Here is an 18,062-nt window from a genome sequence, read left to right as displayed (position 1 = left end):
CCCACAGGGCACAATCCCTGCATCCCTGGCACCCACAGTCCCACAGGTTACAATCCCTGCATCCCTGGCACCCACAGGGCACGGTGTGGGCTGGGAATGTCCCCCCAGGAGCTGCCCCTCTTGCACAGGCACCAGGACACTCGTCCATCTGCCACCAAACACCCCTGTGCAAAGGACAGCAAACACCAGGTTCAGTTTAACCCTGTAAAGCCAAAATTCCTAATCCAAGGAGCAAGGCTGTGCCTGGAATGATGGGGGCACAGGTCTGTGACTGAGAAGGCATTTCCTCACTCCCAGAAGGATTACGGGCCCCCATTCCATTTATTATTCTGAAGCTCTGCCTATATAAATCCGCGCTCAGTCACGACTATAAAAGCCAAGCACAGATCCCAGCCTGACAAGGATGGTCAATAACCATTTGAAACGCTTCAGGAAGGATGTTTTTTAATCAATACAGACATTGCCACAGGCATTCATCAGCCGGGCTGGCCAGGAAGCCTCCCGAGTGAATTGATGGCTTCTGAAAGCAGCACTTTCCTGGATCAAGCACAGTGTGAACGTGTCAGTGCCATTACAAACAGTGTGGGAATCGTCTCAAAGTGCTGAACACCTCGTTTTGCAGAAGGAGCTTCATGTTATATAAGTTGCAATGACTTAATGAACCTTTGGGATGCACACGGGAGGCTCCGGCTGAATTACCCCGATCAATCACGGCTGGAGAGGTTTTATCCATCATCCCTCCCTCCCTCCCAGCCACTGCTCCTGCTCAGGGGAGGGGGGGAACGAGCAGAAAATTTATGGGGTGAGCACCAGCAACCTGCTTGTTCTCCTGTGGTGGGAGCTGGGCATTGCCATGGAGGTTTTCCCACTGGCACCGGGGGACAGAATGGATCAGGTCAGCCCAAAAAGCTGGGACAAGGCTGGACTTTCAGAAACCAGATGGTCCACCCAGCAGTAACAGGGAAAAAATAGGGAATTTTTTGGCTGCAAGGACAAAGCACACAAATATGCTGCCTGAGCATCAGTGCCAACCCCAAAATCCAGCTCAGGCCCTCTCTCTGTATTGGTCCCCGAGGGGTTTTGCCTCCTCTTGTATCTCCCCAGTTCCCTTCCAGTACACATTTCTGCTTCCCAGGCCCTGAACTGCCCCGGCACTGATGGAAGAGAAGCTCCATGAGCAGGTTCTGCTTCCTCTCATGTGCAGCCCATTCCCCTCCTGGGCAGCCCTGGAGCACAGAAACTTCCTTTGAAGGGGCAAAATAAAGCAAAAATGGGAAAACAAACAAGCTTAGGAAGGAGGTAGAAAATCAGAGCACAAAGTGGGTGATGCTGCTGGAAAGGGCCCAGCAGGATGGACCCACAGCAGGGCTGGCACTGGGGGTGCCCCCAGCCCACCCAGCCCCTGCCTCAGGGCTTCCCGAGCCAAATCACCTCCTGAGCCTCAGCACTGCAGCTGGTTTGGTGCAGCAGCTCCAATTTAAGGGAAAAAATAGAGCTTCTATGTAATAATGCTCCTCTAGAATGCCCACAGACCTTCTGGCTCATTTAAATAATAAGTTTAATGAAATTCCATTTCTTATGTACACTATTTCAAACACAGGTTTCTTTTTCCAATTACTAAATCCACCTGGATTTACTCACTGCACATCCAGGCAGGAATGCCAGAGTACCACTTCCTAACCCACACCCCACCAAGGCTCAGCTGAGTCACTAAAACAAAGCCTGATTCCCTTCAGGAATATCAGTGACTTCCCAGCACCAGCAGCACATCACATCCCCTTGGCACCAGCATGGAATGGGTTGGGTTGGAAGGGATCTTAAAGCTCATCCATCCCACCCCCTACCATGGGCAGGGACACCTTCCACTCGCCCAGGTTGCTCCAAGCCCCGTCCAACCTGGCCTTGGACACTTCCAGGGATCCAGGGCAGCCACAGCTTCTCTGGGCAACCTGTGCCAGGGCCTCCCCACCCTCCCAGGGAGGAATTTCTTCCCAATATTCCATCTGACCCTGCCCTCTGGCAGTGGGAAGCCATTTCCACTTGTCCTGGCACTCCAGGTCCTTGGAAACAGTCTCTCCAAGACTGAGACACACCCATGTCTCTGGGATGGCTGAGGAGCAGCAAGGATGCTGCTGGATACCCAGGTGCTTCCACAGGCATGGAATTGCAGTTTGGGAGAGCAGCCAGCTCCGAAACTCCTCCTCCTCCCACCTCCCTGGGGCCGGAGCTGTGCCAGCCTCCAGCTGGGCACCAGAGGGACATTTGGGATTTTAGTCCAGGCGCTTCACAGCCACATTTCTGCTGTGACCTCCCCTGCTCCGGCACCTTGGGCAGAGATGTCCCAGGGGCAGTGGGGCCGTGTGTGGGGAGCGGAGGAGGCAGCTGGGGAATATCGGGAATATCGCCCTGTGCTCCCACTCGGCTCCCTCACTGGATTGGGAGCGCCGTGAATCACTGAGCACCAGCGCTGCCGAGGCCCCAGCACGCCTGGCTGTTCCATATACAGCTCCATGGGCATGAGTCACAGCTCAGGTTCCAGGGCTGGATGCAAATCCCTTCTGAGAACTCCCGGAGAACAGCACCGGGGGTCGGGCCCGGCCACCAGCCCAGGGCACCCTGCCCAGGGTGTCCTCTGAGTTTAATGGCTGCAAACGCAAGCAGGCTGAGCTGCCCTGAGCCCTGGGGCTGCCCAGGGAGCTGTAGGGAGCAGGGCACCCACCCCCTGGTCCTTAGGGCAGGAGGGCACAGCCCCAGGGGTCACTCGGTGGCACCGAGCAGAGCTCCACCAGCACCCACAGCAACAACCAAACATCCCCAGCTTCATCCCAACCCGTTCTAAAGCAGAGAAATACAGATTACATCCCTTGCCTACCCAGATATGTTAGAGACAAGGCTGGATTCTCTTTCTTTTGTAGTAATTAAAGCCTAGTGATTATCCCACTCATCAAACACCACGTCTAGACACAGACTTTTCACTGCGATTCACAGCAAATCCACCCCTACTCCGTTTTCACGTGGCTACACACACCCTACTCCACACATCCACCAGGCAGCCAGCTCCTAGGAGCTCCCAGAAAAGTCACATTTCGATTCAGCATGGGCTGGAGAGGGGCTGGAGCACGAGGGAGCAGAGCCCCAGCCCTGGAGGGAGAGAGAGAGGGGGGTCCAACCCTGTCCAGGTGATCTCGTGCTTCCTGTCTCCCCAAAAAAAAACCAACTTGCAAGTGATGGGAAACCCAGAGATTCAAGATGGTGGAGAAGAAGAGAGTCACAGAATGGTTGGGTTTGGAAAGAACCATAAAGCTCATCTCCTTCCACCCCCCTGCCACAGGCAGGGACACCTTCCACCAGACCAGGCTGCTCCAACCTGGAGCAACTGCTGCTGACTGGGAGAAAAAGCAGAGTAAGATTGTTTTTCCTCCCACCAGAGCAGATGAGGGACAGATCTAACTACCACCTTTCCTCCACCTCCTTCTCTCTAGGTCTTAAAGAAACCTTCTTGCTTGCTCCCGGCTACAAGGATCCCATCTGCAGAGTCACTGCTGCTCCCCAACTCTCCCAGCCGCGTTAAATGTGCATTTCCATCTCTAACAGTAACTCCTCAGACACGGGGCCCTGGGGAACCGCAGCTTTCCATCTTCTCCAGCCATCCCCATCCCCATCCCCGGGCTATAAAGACAAAGGCAGAACAAGGCAGCGGCTGCTTTGGGATTTCCCTTTGTTTTCACAGCTTTAGCGATTGAAAAACATGTAAATATGAAAGAAGGGTCAACGATTCAACAGTGATTAAGTCTGAAATATTCCACTTAGTACCCATTAGACTTTGAAAACACCCATTATGTTCCCAGAGTTCCCCAGAGCCCAGCCAAGCACTACCCAGCTCTGGGGAAAGCAGCTTCCTTGAAAGGCTTGAGGTATCTTGAGAAAACACCGAGTTCATTTCAGTAGCAAGAAATAAAAAAAAAGCAAGAGACAATAAAAGAATTAATGTATTGTAGGTCCTTAATACCATTTCCCCAGAGAGAGGAAAAAACAACCAAGTCTAATGGAAATTTTCTATTCCCAAAACCATTTGCACTGTTATTGTCTGCAACTGAAAGAAGATGAAAACATAAAACCTCAGCAGCTCGAGTTTCTGAAAACTGCCTCTCTTTTTTTTTTTTCCCCTTGAAGAATAAAATTAAACTGCACCTGGGATACGAAGCTTCCACCTTACAAAAATATCCAAACCCCTGCGGCAGCCTTACAGCCACAGGGCTGGAGCAGCTCCTGCTAAAAGACCTGGAGGCCCCCAAGCTCCTTGAATTTAGCACAGAACATCCTTCCATCCCTTTGGAAAAATTCAAGCTGGTATTTCAAATCCTGTGGATTTGAAACACTTTAGGAAACGTGCAATTAAGCAATGTGGTTAAAATAAAAGAGGCTGATTTAAGAGGGTAGTCCTATTCCTTGTAAAAAGAAGGATCACTCCTTCATCTCAATCAGCTCCAAATTGTGCTCATGATGTTTTAAACCTCTATTTCACTTGCTCTCCAAGCAAGAAAAAGCAGAGGAGCAATAAGATTAATTCACTAAATTACATTTTCTTTGTCTACTGGAAAGCTGCTATTAAGTAGAGGAAGAGACAATTGTGTTGTCTCAGGGGATGTATCCCCACCACCCACCCCACGGACACACCCCGGAGCTGGGGAAGCCCAAAGAGGTCCCACCACCCTGCCTAAATTCGTTCTTTAAAATCTATTAAGGGGGAAAGAGCTGCCAGCGAGACATTTTACTCCCCATTTCGTCAGCTACAGTTCTGTGAACCTCCAGAACAAGGACTGACAGCGTGAATGCCAGTCCTCATCTATAATTAAGGAGGGTCAGAGCCGCGGGGCACCTTCACCTCGGCACAGCCTGGCCAGGGCAGGGCGAGCACTGGCTGTGCCCACGCTGCAAATCAACCGATGCCGAGCGCAGCCGATGATTTCATCTCCTCGGCGAGCGAGATACTTAATTATCAATAATTCATGGGCACAGACAGACGTGCAAGTGGCTTTGAGAAGCGAAGTGGAAAGCGAAGAAACAATTCTTGGAACAAGAGGCAGCGGGGAGACAGAGGCAGGGAGGGAAGGGAAGGTGCACTTTGCATGCACGTGTCAAACCCCAATGCAATGGCGATGACATACGTGCCGGCCCCGGAGCCGCTTTAGCAGGGGGGCTTTGCCCGTGCCCTCTGCAGGTGGTATATGACAGGATGCTTGCCTGGATGGAGCCCAGCTCTACCTATCCGGATGGACAGCTCGCTCCCACAGTCCAGGGGACGGGCAGGGTCCTGCTCCTGCTTCTCCTTGGCGGCTCGGGGGTCGCAGCTCAAGGCCAGGGCGGCGTGGGAAGGGCCACTGAAACCCTGCAAGGCAAGAGGCACAAGGGTTTTCCAAGAGGCACAAGGGCTTCCCCACAGCTGCCCATCAGCCCTCTCCCAGCCCCACCCTCTGGCACTGGTGTGGAGAACCCTGGAATCATGGAATGGACCTTAAAGCCCATCCAGTGCCACCCCCTGCCCTGGGCAGGGACACCTTCCACTCACCCAGGTTGCTCCAACTCATCCAACCTGGCCTTGGACACTTCCAGGGATCCAGGGGCAGCCACAGCTTCTCTGGGCAACCTGTGCCAGGGCCTCCCCACCCTCACAGGGAAGAATTCCTTCCCAATATCCCTTCTAACCCTGCCCTCTGGCAGTGGGAAGCCATTCCCCCTTGTCCTGGCACTACAGCTCCTGATAAAAACGAATCCAGGTTGGTGTTTCTGGATGCCCCCAGGATCCTCAAACCCACCTGGAGCTACAAAACTGGGAGAGAACAAGGGGTTAGAGGCACAACAGCAGAGCTGAGAGAAGGGAGCGTGTCCCATGGCAGTGGCTGTGTGACTTGGTGTCACCAGGATGTCCCCACTGCACCTGGAATCACCCCTCAGGAACACTGCTGGATGGATGGCAGCAGAATAAGCCATCAAACACTGAACAGCCAGAGCAGGTAAGGGGAGCCTCGCTGGCTAAGGTCACATGAAACAAAAATAAAGGTTAAAGATGAATAACTAAATTGTCTCTTCTCCCCTCATTTGCATAATACAGTCTGACCGGGGCTATTAATACTAATCACATATTTGCTGTCTGCTCTCCACTGCAGCTTTCACCTCCACTAACCCAGCAATTACAGGATGAGGAGCTCGTGTTTAAATCCCTCTGGGAGATGGGAGACCCCCCTCCCTCCCAGCACACCTGCCCAGGGGAGACACCTGCAGCTCTGTGCCTGAAATCCCGGGCAGTGGCTGGAAGAACAGGCAGGAACAGGGTGGTTTTCCAGCAAAACCTGGATGATGTGACACAGGGAGGGAAGAGGGGAGCTTCCCATCACAGCCTGACTTGGATAAGGGCAAGGAGAGGCTGAGAATGGAAGCTCAGAGGCTCATCCTGCTGCTGGCACTTCTGCAGCACGGTCTCCTTACACAAGGAGAGTCACAGAATCACGGAATGGTTTGGGTTGGAAGAGATCTTAAAGATCATCTCATCCCACCCCTGCCATGGGCAGGGACACCTTCCACTAGCCCAGGTTGCTCCAAGCCCCGTCCAACCTGGCCTTGGACACTTCCAGGGATCCAGGGGCAGCCACAGCTTCTTCAGGTAACCTGTGCCCATCCTCCTAGGGAAGAATTCCTTCCCAGTATCCCATCTAACCCTGCCCTCTGGTCATGTGAAGCCATTCCCCCTTGTCCTATCACTCGAGGCCATTGGAAATAGTCCCTCTCCATCTTTCTTGCCTGGTCCTGCTAAAGCTAAATGGGTTTTCACCTCTGGAGAAAGTGAGAAACACCAAAAACTTTCTGGAAAACAGGATCCTGAGGAGAAGCAAGGACAGGAATTGGAAGGTGGAGAAGTAAAGTCTCAACTTCAAGTGCCCATAAAGGACTCGTGAGCGTGGCATGGGGCTCTCCAGCCCTGCTCCAGCCACCAACCTCCTCGGGCACGGGGAATACCAGGATTCCTGGAGCAGACAGCTCTCCTCCCAGCACGTTGTCAAACGAGCTACAGCCATTGCAGCAGCAGCTTTGTGGGCTTTACCACCACGGGATCCATGGCTTTGCTCCAGCCCAAACACAGCTGCTGCCCAGCCAGAGTGTGTCAGCACGGGCAGGGCAGCGAGCCCAGGGCACGGCCAGGACACTGAGCCACAGCCACCCAGCCAGGGGGAGGGAGGGAAACCCCCTGCCCAGGCTGGAGCAGGCAGGTGACACCGGGCAGCTGCCCTCTGTCCCCATCCACACCGACCCAGCCAGGTCCTTGTGAGGTCAGGAGCACTCACCCCACACTCTGCAGCCCCTGCTCAACAGCCTCCCACGGGGATTTTCCGTGCCACCATTCCCAGCACATCAAACTCTATCAAAATGATACCCACAGACCTTCATTTCCCACCAAAATGGAGGCGCACTCAGGGATATTTCAGATGTTTTTCGCAGGGTCAGGTCACCTCCCTGCTGACAGGCACAAACACACGACAGCAGCAACTCATCAAAATATCAGTGACCTTCAGGAAAGCACACGACTGATTCCGACTGGGATTGCTCCCAGTCATTCCAGCCCGGGCCCTGCATGAGGCCCTTAATTGGAACGTGTCAGTGGGTTAAAACAGCATCAGAAAGAGGAGAGGGAAGTCAGCTCGCATTAATTAGTTCGTGCCAGTAATTAGCGTTAAGTGAAGGAACCACGGGGGTTGATTATTTCGAAAAGCGAGAGGCAGTGAGAGATTTGGGCAGGAAGAACTTGGAGGAAAACTATTCTGGGATGTGGGAGTCCCCACTGCACTTGTCTGCTCGTGGAGAGAAGTTGTTGGATTGTCCTGGCCCTGTGTGGAAAAGCAAATGAGAAAACAAGGTGTCCTTTATGTAGAAAAAAAGGTATCCTTTTAGGTAAAAAATGGGTATCCTTTTAGATGAAAGAAAAAAAATAGGTATCCTTTCAGGTAAAACAAGGATTTTGGATCACATCCCTCTGCCCAGCAGCCTCTTGCACAAGTTTTAAATTGATCTGAAGCCAATTTTAAAAAGAATTGAAGAGTGAGTGATGCCTTTGAGAAATAATCTGCTCTTCTCCACCTGAGCAATGAAGGAGAATAAATTAATAAAGAAATAGTGATGATAAAAGCTGATGGTCTGGTTTTGGGTGGGTCACTTGGTCCCAGGCCTGGAGGTGTTGCTGCTTTTCCTGTGCAGTATCTTAACCCAGCAAATACCATGGAACAGGCTCCACAAAGCCGCAGAAAACAAAGATGCATCAACTGATGGCACGAAGTACCACAAGGGGAAAGAGAAAAACAGAATAAACGTTGCTACTTTCTTTTAAAAAGCTAAAAACTATTCCTAAGTTGTCCCGAAGCAGACACAGAGACGATAAGAGACAATAATAAGCCATGGTTTGAAGGTGCCCAGAGGCTCCTATTTCACACTTAATAAGAGAGAGACAGTGATAACAGAGCAGGGACCAGAGAGGGACCAGAGAAAGAGAAAAGGGTGGGTCAGTGCTGCCACTCACTTGGCTTTGCTGCTCCTGCACTTCTGCACTGACCCAACACCTCTGGGGACAGAGACAGAGGCACAGAGCAGCAACTCCCTGGATTTTCCAGGTTAGATCAACAGATTTACGTTAAAAACATGAAACAGGAGTGGGTAGAGAGCTCACTTAGTTATCAGAGAGCACCCACCAACATGTAAACCAGCAGGTTGGGATTCTGTTATTTAAAACAACGTATCAGGGGCTCGATGCTTCCAAGGGATCCAAATCCCGGTGCCAGCCATGAATTCCAGTGCCAGCAGCGGAGCTGAGGAATGTGAAGCGATGGAGAGCATCCCCCACCCTCCCTCAGCACACTCTGGTTTCACTCCTTGAGACCTCGGATGGTCACATCACTCCCAGAGCCCACGGAGGGACACAGAGGGACCCACAGAAACAATGTGTCTTCCACATCTTCTAGGGGGGAAAAAAAAAAAAAAAAAAGCTTGGTTTTGGTTAATGTTGACAAATATTAAAAAGCACAAAGGGATGGGTTAAGGGAAGGAGTCAGCAGGCATGGATTTAAGTGGACTTGGATTGCAGCTCCTCTCCATGGATCACCAGCAACCCCTCGCTTGAATTGCTAAAATCAACAACTCAAGTGCAGCCTCAAACACTCCCAGCAGTAAAAAGGCCCCTCTCAGTGCTGAAGTGGGTGCAGTCACATTTATGATTAATAGCAACCACCATGCAGCTCTGGACACACTCTCATACCCATTAACCCTGCTCCCACAGTGCCTGGCAGCCCTGACTCCCAGCACAGCACAGCCAAACCTCCCAGCCTTAACTGGGTCCCACCAGCAGCACCCAAACCCATTTGCTCAGACAGATTCCTCCATAAATTAGGAATAAGCCTTGGGACACCCAGTATGCCCTAGACCACCAGGAACTGGGAAGGAAAGGTGCATCCACAGAAAAAAATGCCGGTGTTTTCGTGGCAGATCTGCTCTGGCAGCTCCCTGTGAGCAGATCCCATCAGGGTTTATCCTTCCCAATCCCAGCAGTGCAGCAGCACAGCAGCCAGAGCCTTCCCTAATAACTCCAACCAGGGAAGCTTAAGTGAATATTAGGGAAGCCTGGTATCAGTTTATCTGTAACTAATGTCGCATTATTGCAAGTACATTTTATTCAGTGCTAATTATCAGCCACTCAGATAACTCATAACTCCTGAAAATTGCAAACAGCAGCTTTAATCACCAGCCTCTGCCAACAGGCTGCGAGGGCAGGAGGAATAAATCACCTCCTCCTGTGGCACAGGAGCGTGGGCACAGCCAGGGTGTCCTGGGGGGTGACACTGGAGCTGCCCCAGCCCCGGGGGCTCCCCTGGGAGCTGCCAGAGATCCTTGGAAGTGCCAAAATGTGCAGCGTTGTCCTGAGCTGGCAGCACCCAGCACACCCAGGCCCCCCGGTCTGGCACACCAGGAGGGAGGCAAATTCACCAAAAATCACCCCAAACCCTTAAATAACAGGAATGACAGGAAAGAATCCTGCAGCCCTTCCAATCCAGGGATGTTGGGATGCCCACCCCAGCCAGTCCAGCACAGCTGGATCCCCAGGAGCATCGTGCCAGGGAGCAGGAACCCACCACTGGCACCAGCCCCACCAAGCTCCAAGGGGAGACGGGCACAGGCCAATCCATCTTTTCTGTCAAACAACATTCCTATGAAAAATAAACATACGGATATTTCTCACTGGCACGTTTGGGGCTTTTCCCATTCCAGGAGGGAGGCAAAACACAGCAGGAATGTTGCTGGCACTGGGGTTTGGGAAGGCAGGAGGAGGGAACACACAGGCAATTCCCAGGCTCCTCAGGAAATCCAGGAGAGGTTCCTCCAAAAACGTGATGCCCCACACGGCAGAAAGGAGGTCGTTTTCATAACGTCTGCCACGACAAAAAACAAAAGCCCAGGAATGTTTTTCCTGCTTTTGCCATGGGACACGGCAAAAAAAACAAACAACTTGTTCAACAAACAAACCCCATCTCTGCAACAGCAGGAGCCAAGTCTCCTGTCACCAACCTCCTGCCCCCCAGGAATGTCGGAGAAACCTCCAACACAACCAGTACATTCATTTTTCAATGGAATCATCGCTCCAGGTGGAGTGTTGGAGCCCAGGAGTGCTGCCCACCAAAACCAGTTAGGTTGTACATCCGCTTCCAGTGGTTTGCTGGGAGGAAACTTGCCTGTTACAGCCATAGCCAGATCCTAAGGGATATATTCCTACGTTTTCCACACATCCCCAGCACCTGGGCACCAGTGGCTCTCTCAGCAGGACATGGTAGAGGGGTTTGTGGCATCGAGTCAGCACTACAATATGAGATTTTAATTGTTTGCAATAAACCTTTAAGCCTCAGATGGGATTAAGAAGAGCTTTTTCTCCACACGCTTATTAAAGCCTGATGGAGACCAGTTCCACCTCTCTTCCCTCTCCCTGCTCCCTTCCCACTTTGTTTGTAGCGTGGCAACGTGGATTTCTACAGTCCTTTATTCTGCCAGGCTTTCTGGGAGGGTTGGAGAAAAAGCAAACAAAACTTCAGTGAACAGCTCATTCCCACCCAATATTCCCCTCAGCAATGGTTTGCAGAGAGAACTGATGGGAGAGGGGGAGCTGGGGATGTGGGAGTCCTGCAAGGGAGCGGGGAGGGCTCCTGGAGCTCTGGCAGGATGCAGCAGGGCTCAGCCAGTGATCCATCAGCCCCCAAATGAAGAGCCAGGCCGTGCCAGCACTGCCTAATTCCATTACACTAAAACACGACTTCCGCTGGATCCACAATTATCCGCGTGGACGTGCCCCGGCACAGGGATGGAGCAGGACCAGCCCCTTCTCCTGCATCCCCACAAGCATCCCAGCCTGCAGGACACAGCCCAAGGACATGTTTGCTGGGCTTCATCTCCTCCCACCATCTTGCACAGCCCATAAATAGCTCCAGACTTCTCTGCTGGAGCCACAGCAGAGCCGGGGAAGCCTCCAGCACCTTCCCGAGGCACAGTGCAACAAACCCACAGGAGAGGCCCCTCATTCTCCTCATCTACTGCAATTAGTTCCTTGATTCATTACAGAAGAAAGGCATAACAAGGGACAAGGCACTTCTGGATCACCACCAAGGAGAAACGAACCAACTTACTGCAAAATCATGGAATTGTCTGGGAGGGACCTTAAAGCTCATTTTCCACCCCCTGCCATGGGCAGGGACACCTTCCACTAGCCCAGGCTGCTCCAAGCCCCGTCCAACCTGGCCTTGGACACTTTCAGGGATAAACTCCTTTCCTCTGGGGGCCTTTCCAAGCCTGAGACTCGGAGAGGAGACTCATCCAGTCAGTGTTTCATCCACGTTGGCTCCCAAGCCTGGGGCCAGCAGATTGAGGTCACATCACTGCCACTGCCCCGGTGGGAACTGGAGCATGATGGGGGGAGACAGGGGAACACACCTCGGAGATCTTCACACCCTGAGTGTGGCACAGCCCTGGAGGACACAGACAGGCCACCCCACAGCCCTGGAGGACACAGACAGGCCACCAACCCACAGTCACGTACCCTGAGCATCAAATGGGTGCAGAGGCAGAGACACCCACAAGGTCCCTATTCTGGCGGAGGAGCCTCATCCAGGCTGAGCAGAGAGGAACAAAAAAGCCATTTCCCCCCATTTCCCACAAATGTGTTCCTCTCCAGCAGCTCCTCAGCCCACTAATGAGCTACAATGTCCCACTGGATTAGGAGCAAGTGTTTTTTACACCATCAGCCACAAGCCAAGGGGTCACCGAGCATCACCCAGCAGCCGCTCTCCGAGGGGACCATTCTCCGAGGGCACTGCCCTCCCTGGACACACACACACACACAGGAGGCACAAAACTGCCTCTTTCCAGCTGCCTTGGCAGCACACAGCCTTGCCAAGGCAGCGTGGGTGAGTCAGAGCTTACCCTGGGAGAGAGATGGAGCTGTGCTGCAGCTCCAGACCTGTGGGGATGGATTTTCCACGATCCACACGGAAGCAGCCTTCCTCTCCCTGACATTCCCCCAGCCGACTGCAGAACCTCTCTTGCTGCTTCTCTGTCATTTTAATGGCAGGTTTCCCTTTCACAGTGGAGGCATTAATTTGGGGTTATGCTGTGAGCAAATTCAAAGGCAGACTTTGAGATCAAAGAACAGCTGAGGAACCTTCTGTAGCACTTGGCGTGGCCCCAGATAAACAGGGACTTGCTCAGGAGTGCAGGGGAAGAGTATGGATGCTACAGGAGCGAGCCTGAGAGTGATCCCCCCTCGGGGCAGTCAGCTCTGTGCCATGAACCAGCACCACAGGCACAGGAAAGGGAGGCAGAGGATCCTGATTCCTTCCCCGAGTCCACCTGGATGCAGGCAGGGTGTGGAGCATTACTGCAGCAAGGAGGAGAGTTTAAAGTCCCTTAATCCATCACCTTTTAGAGCCCATCAAGCTGAAGCACATGTGCAATCCAGGAACACTCCAAGCACCCTCCAGTCCACGCTCAGTGGGTCAGAACCCACAGCTTGCTCTCCCCTGGAGCTTTGCTGCTGCTTTCTGCTCATCCCATATCTGAAACTTCACAAAAAGTGCACAAATTGAATCAGCAACGATGTCAGACACTGTCCAGGATCCAGCAGAACCTCAGAATCATTAAGGTTGGAAAAGCCCTCCCAGCCCATGGATCCCCCCTGTGCCCAATGCCCACCTTGTCCCCCAGCCCAGAGCACTGAGTGCCACGGCCAGGCCTTCCTGGGACACCTCCAGGGGTGGGCACTCCAAACCCCCCTGGGCAGCCCTTTCCAATGCCTGACCACCCTTTCCAGCAAGAAATTCCTCCTGATGTCCAACCTGAGCCTCCCCTGCCACAGCTGGAGGCCATTCCCTCTCCTCCTGTCCCTTGTTCCCTGGCAGCAGAGCTCGACCCCCCCCCCCCCCCCCCCCCCCCCCCCCCGGGGGTTGCCGCGCCAGAAGGCCCCCCCCGCGCCTCCCTTGCCCCAGGCTGAGCCCCCCCCCCAGCTCCCTCAGCAGCTCCAGACCCTTCTCCAGCTCTGTTCCCTTCTCTGGATACTGTTCTGGGACCTCCTGACAGCAACACATCCCTCCCCCCAGCCCCAGCCAGGCTCCTCTGGCAGCTCTGGGGGGGATCCCGTGTTCCTGTGTGCTCTTCTGTTTGGAAAACCTCTCCTCTTTTACAATTCTGAGCCAGGGCCAAGCAGCAATTGCAATTCCCTCAGCAAAGGCTGAGCCAGGAGGAGAGAAAGTCCCATGGTCCATTAGCACCTTATCAGCAATATCTGCTCCAGGGGAGAGAGGGGCTTATCCCAGGTACCTCATGGAACAGGGAATGACAGAGAGGTGTATCCAGTGCAGGAGCTCACTGAATGAAGAATTAAGCCAGGTTTTCTCAGTCCCTGCTTTTTTTCCAGCAGGATTTTTTCAGCCCATACCATCAAACCACTGCAGATCTCATCTCTGTCAGAACTTAGTGATTCATAAACCTAATGAGGGTGGGAGGGAATCTAACCCTGACCTGGATTCAAGGCAGCTCTCCTCTGTAGCTCGAGCTCTGGGGCTTCACAAATCATGTTTTTATGAAATGCTTAATGCATAATGAGGGAGAATTATAATTAAGAGCAGCTGACAAATTGCACTCTGGAAGTAAATAACCCTTTACCTCCACTAATAGAATGAAATGCTTTGCTAAAAATTAGTATAACTGCAATATTGTGAGGGTTTGGGGCAAATAATGTCAATCTATCTAGGAGCAATTGGATTTCAAGCACTAAAGCCACTGTACAGGGACAGGGAGGAGTGGGAAGCAGCCAGGCTTTTCACAGATCATATGGATAAACAGATTGAAAAGGAACCTTTGGGGTTTCTGAATTTTTCAGAGGGTCCCATGGGTGGGCTTTGTGGTCAGCACCAGGGATTTTCATGACTGAAATCCTGCCTGGGCCAGGACACAGGGACCAATCTCACACAGATCCATAACCTTCCACAGCTGGCCCCAGGGAAGAGCTGGGTTGGTTTGAACTGATAAGTTAATAAAACCCATGCCCAGGTACTCTTATTCATTCAGAGCTAGAAGGGAAGGACCTTTCCCAATGGAAGGCTTTGCTACGTTCCCTTAGGAGGCTCCCAAAAAAACAAAAAGTCTCCCTTCCTTAGTCATCAGAGCCAGACGCTTCCTCCCTCCCAGAGCCAGTGGAAAAGGGCCAGGATGCCACAAAACCAAACAAACACAAGGGCTGCTGTTTATTTGGCCCTAAGCAAAGGAAATCAGAGCAAAGCAGGAATGCACGAGCTGAGCTGTGCCTCACACAGGAACCTCTGGTCCATCCTCATCCCCCCCACGGGCCAAAGGCTCGATCCCTGCAGCAGCATTTCAGTCCCACACTCAAAAACTTCATAAAGCAGAAAATACACATCCCCCCCACCCCACCCCACCCCAGGCATGTCCCTTGGCTGAAAATCCTCCACCTACTCCGGCAGTGAGGATGTGCAGCTAATTAACTTCCTGGGAGCCACAGATGAGCAGGAAAAAAAAGCACATTAAAATGGGAATTTGTGATGGGCAGGCCTCGGAGGAATTAGCAAATTGCATAAGAGGAATCTTTATTCCGATTGTAAATTAACGCCAGCGACAGGACTCTGCACGTTTTCACTGCCTGGTGAGAGGATTAACCCGTCACACCCAGCCCTGGGCAAGGCAGGAGGGGGAGAAATATTGCAGGCTTTCCATCTTTGCCAGGTGGAAGCACATTTGGGAGGATCACGGGCACCTTCCAGCTGCACCCACAGACGGCATCGACAACTGCTCTGCCTCGTCACAGCAGGGAGGGGATCAGAGAACCCCACAGTCAGAGAATCCCACAATCCCTGAGGTTGGAAAAGCCCTCCCAGCCCATGGATCCACCCTGTGCCTGATGCCCCCACTTGTCCCCCAGCCCAGAGCACTCAGTGCTACATCCAGACATTCCTTGGACACCTCCCTGAGCAGCCCCTTCCAGCGCCTGACCAACCTTTCCAGCAAGAAATTCCTCCTAAAATACATGTAAGTACCAGGAATCACTACTAGTGCCCCCTCCCTCCAAAAAGATGCTCCCAGTGGCCTAATCCAGCTGTGCTTCAGCCCTGAGAAAAAAAACCTCCCATTTTAAACAACGTGCAACCACAGCTGCAGGTGGGATGGTCCTTCCCCCTCCTCCTGCAGCTTCACCCACACACTATTCCCAGCTTTCCCTCCCCACAAGTGACGTGGATGGATTTAGAAAGCAAAATATCCATCCCCAAGGCACATTCTGATCCAGACACCACCATCAGATAGGAGAGTATCCTCGGATATTTATTTATCAAGCTCCAAACCCTTCCCAAGAGTTCCCACCAAAAATAGCCTAAAATTCACTGTGCAAAATGTCCAGTCCCGGACTTTATCCCCAAAAAGCCTTCAACCCTCGGCTTGCACAACCAGAAAAGGGCAGGAACACGAGGCCATCATGTTTTGGGAGGGTTAAGGGGATCCAGCCTCCTACCAGGAGCATCCTCACACCTGCTGTGCTCTCATCCACCCCACCTGCAGATCCTCCCCCTGCTCAGGAAACCCTTCGAGCAGCTGCAAACCAGAGCCCCAAATATTTCAAAAAGCAGGTATGAAACACAAGCCCTGGAGCCCAGAGAGGGATTTTGGCTGTGCTGGCTCCATGGGATGAGAGGTTGGCCCTGGCACCTACAGAGCCAACACCAAGCCAGGCAAAAGGTTTTTGAAAGGCACTTCAGTTACTATTTGCTCAAATCCAAGGAATGGTCTGACCATCACATGTGGCTTTATTGATTTACTTTGCACTCAGGATCAAAAAAAAAAAAACCCACACCAAACCGTGTATCCAGCTCAGAAGGAAAAAAAATAAAAAATATCCAATGGAGATGGTATTTCCAGGTGGGAATTACAGCCCAGGCTCCCCATCATCTTTCACGCCCCAAGTATTGGCAGGCTCCCGGTTGGAGCTGAGTAATGGCCCATCAGCTCTCTCCCCGGATTACACATTAACTCCTGGTTCTCCTGCGACATCTGCCCTGCTCTCCCTCCCCCCCAGCAGCTCCCAGGGGAGCCCCCGAGGCTGCTGCAGACCCCCCACCCCAGCACCCACCGGCTGAGAGCCGAGCTCCAGCCACGGACCCACCACACGGGGAGTGAGGGAGCTGCTCCCCCTGTGCAGACAGATGTTTGTGAGGAGAATGAAGCCGAGAGGTAGAGGAGATGAGGCTGATTAAGCCTCATTATCCTATTTAGCGTAATGATCACAGAGCCCACGTCACTCCGTGGAGAGAACAAGGCATTTAACAGGAGAGGCAGGTACAAGTCCTGCAGCACACCAGGGGTTTACCAGCTCCCAACACCACGACCAGCTGGATTTCTCCCTCTCCCTGCCCATGGCACCTTCCCAATCCCACCAGCATCGCCCCTGTGAACTCCCCTTTGCCTACAGGAGCAGCTGAGGGCTTTGGTCTGGAAAAGGCAGGAGCAAGGGAGCTCCTGGAAGCCACAGCTCCAGCACAGATGCTCCACTGCCCCCTGAGCCAAAGCCCACCCAAAACCCACCCAGATGGGCTTGGGAACACTCGTGGGAACTCCACAGCCTGCAGCACCACCCGGAGAGGTCTCGGGGATCCAGCAGCTCCAAGACAAAGGGAACTCACATGGAATCATGGAATTATTTAGGCTGGAAAAGCCCTATAAAAATCAAGTCCAGCTCTTAACACAGCACTGCCAAGGCCACCACCAGCCCACGTCCCCAAGTGCCACATCCACGTGTCTGTAAATCCCTCCAGGGATGGGGACTGCACCACTGCCCTGAGGAGCCTGTGCCCAGTTTTTGATGCAACACTTCCAATGCTTCCAGTTTTCACAGGCTTGTGAAAACCCAGGAGTAAGAGTAGCCAGGGACAGTCTGAAGAAGAGAGTCAGGGCTGGATTCATCCTCAGGACTCTTGTGGGATTCCTCCAGGAAGGGGGAGGCCAGAGCAAGAAAAACATCACGAAAACCCAGTAAGACACCCCACTCTGAACAAAACTCAGCCAAGTCAGCAGAGCTGCAAGACAGATTTGAAGGATGAGAATAATAACACATCATTCCAGCATTCTTATGCGTTGCAGCAGACCCAAAATAGCTCCTCAGCCACCAGGGACCTGCTGCACTGAGCGGAATTTTTAAGTAAACTTTCCCTCAAAGGCTTTGGGTCTTGGCATCGAAGACCCTGAGCCCCAGCGCTTTTTAGTGAAGGCAACAGTGTCTCACACACCTCCCTCACCGTCCAGAAACCTCCTCCAACACCAGCTGAAAGCCAAGTTCTTATTTACAGAGCAGGTGCAAGGTTAAACTAAAGGCTCCGTGAGAGGAGGTAGTTGGCAAAATATGGGAGAGCCCCTTTCTTTAAACTCCTGGGGGCTGTTTGTGCCATGACCCCGCTCCCCAATGCCCTGTTGGGGTTTGCCACCCT

At 52.7% G+C, this 18,062-nt stretch overlaps 1 protein-coding gene across 3 annotated transcripts in view; it reads right to left on the bottom strand.

Annotated features, from left to right (window-relative positions):
- The window catches only part of SLC39A11 (solute carrier family 39 member 11), a 79,870-nt gene that overhangs the window by 50,144 nt on the left and 11,664 nt on the right, over positions 1 to 18,062 (bottom strand). For 2 of the 3 annotated variants that reach the window (XM_027654549.1, XM_027654548.1), the window contains exon 5: positions 5,245 to 5,389. In XM_027654549.1, coding sequence (XP_027510350.1) covers positions 5,245 to 5,389 — 145 coding nt within the window. The remainder of the gene's footprint in view (positions 1 to 5,244; positions 5,390 to 18,062) is intronic. The other variant, XM_027654550.1, reaches the window with a different exon arrangement.

This window comes from Corapipo altera, unplaced genomic scaffold (assembly GCF_003945725.1).
Source record: "Corapipo altera isolate COAL_440 unplaced genomic scaffold, ASM394572v1 343, whole genome shotgun sequence".
NCBI classification, from domain to species: Eukaryota; Metazoa; Chordata; class Aves; order Passeriformes; family Pipridae; genus Corapipo; species Corapipo altera.
This window is presented reverse-complemented; position numbering and strand designations above follow the sequence as displayed.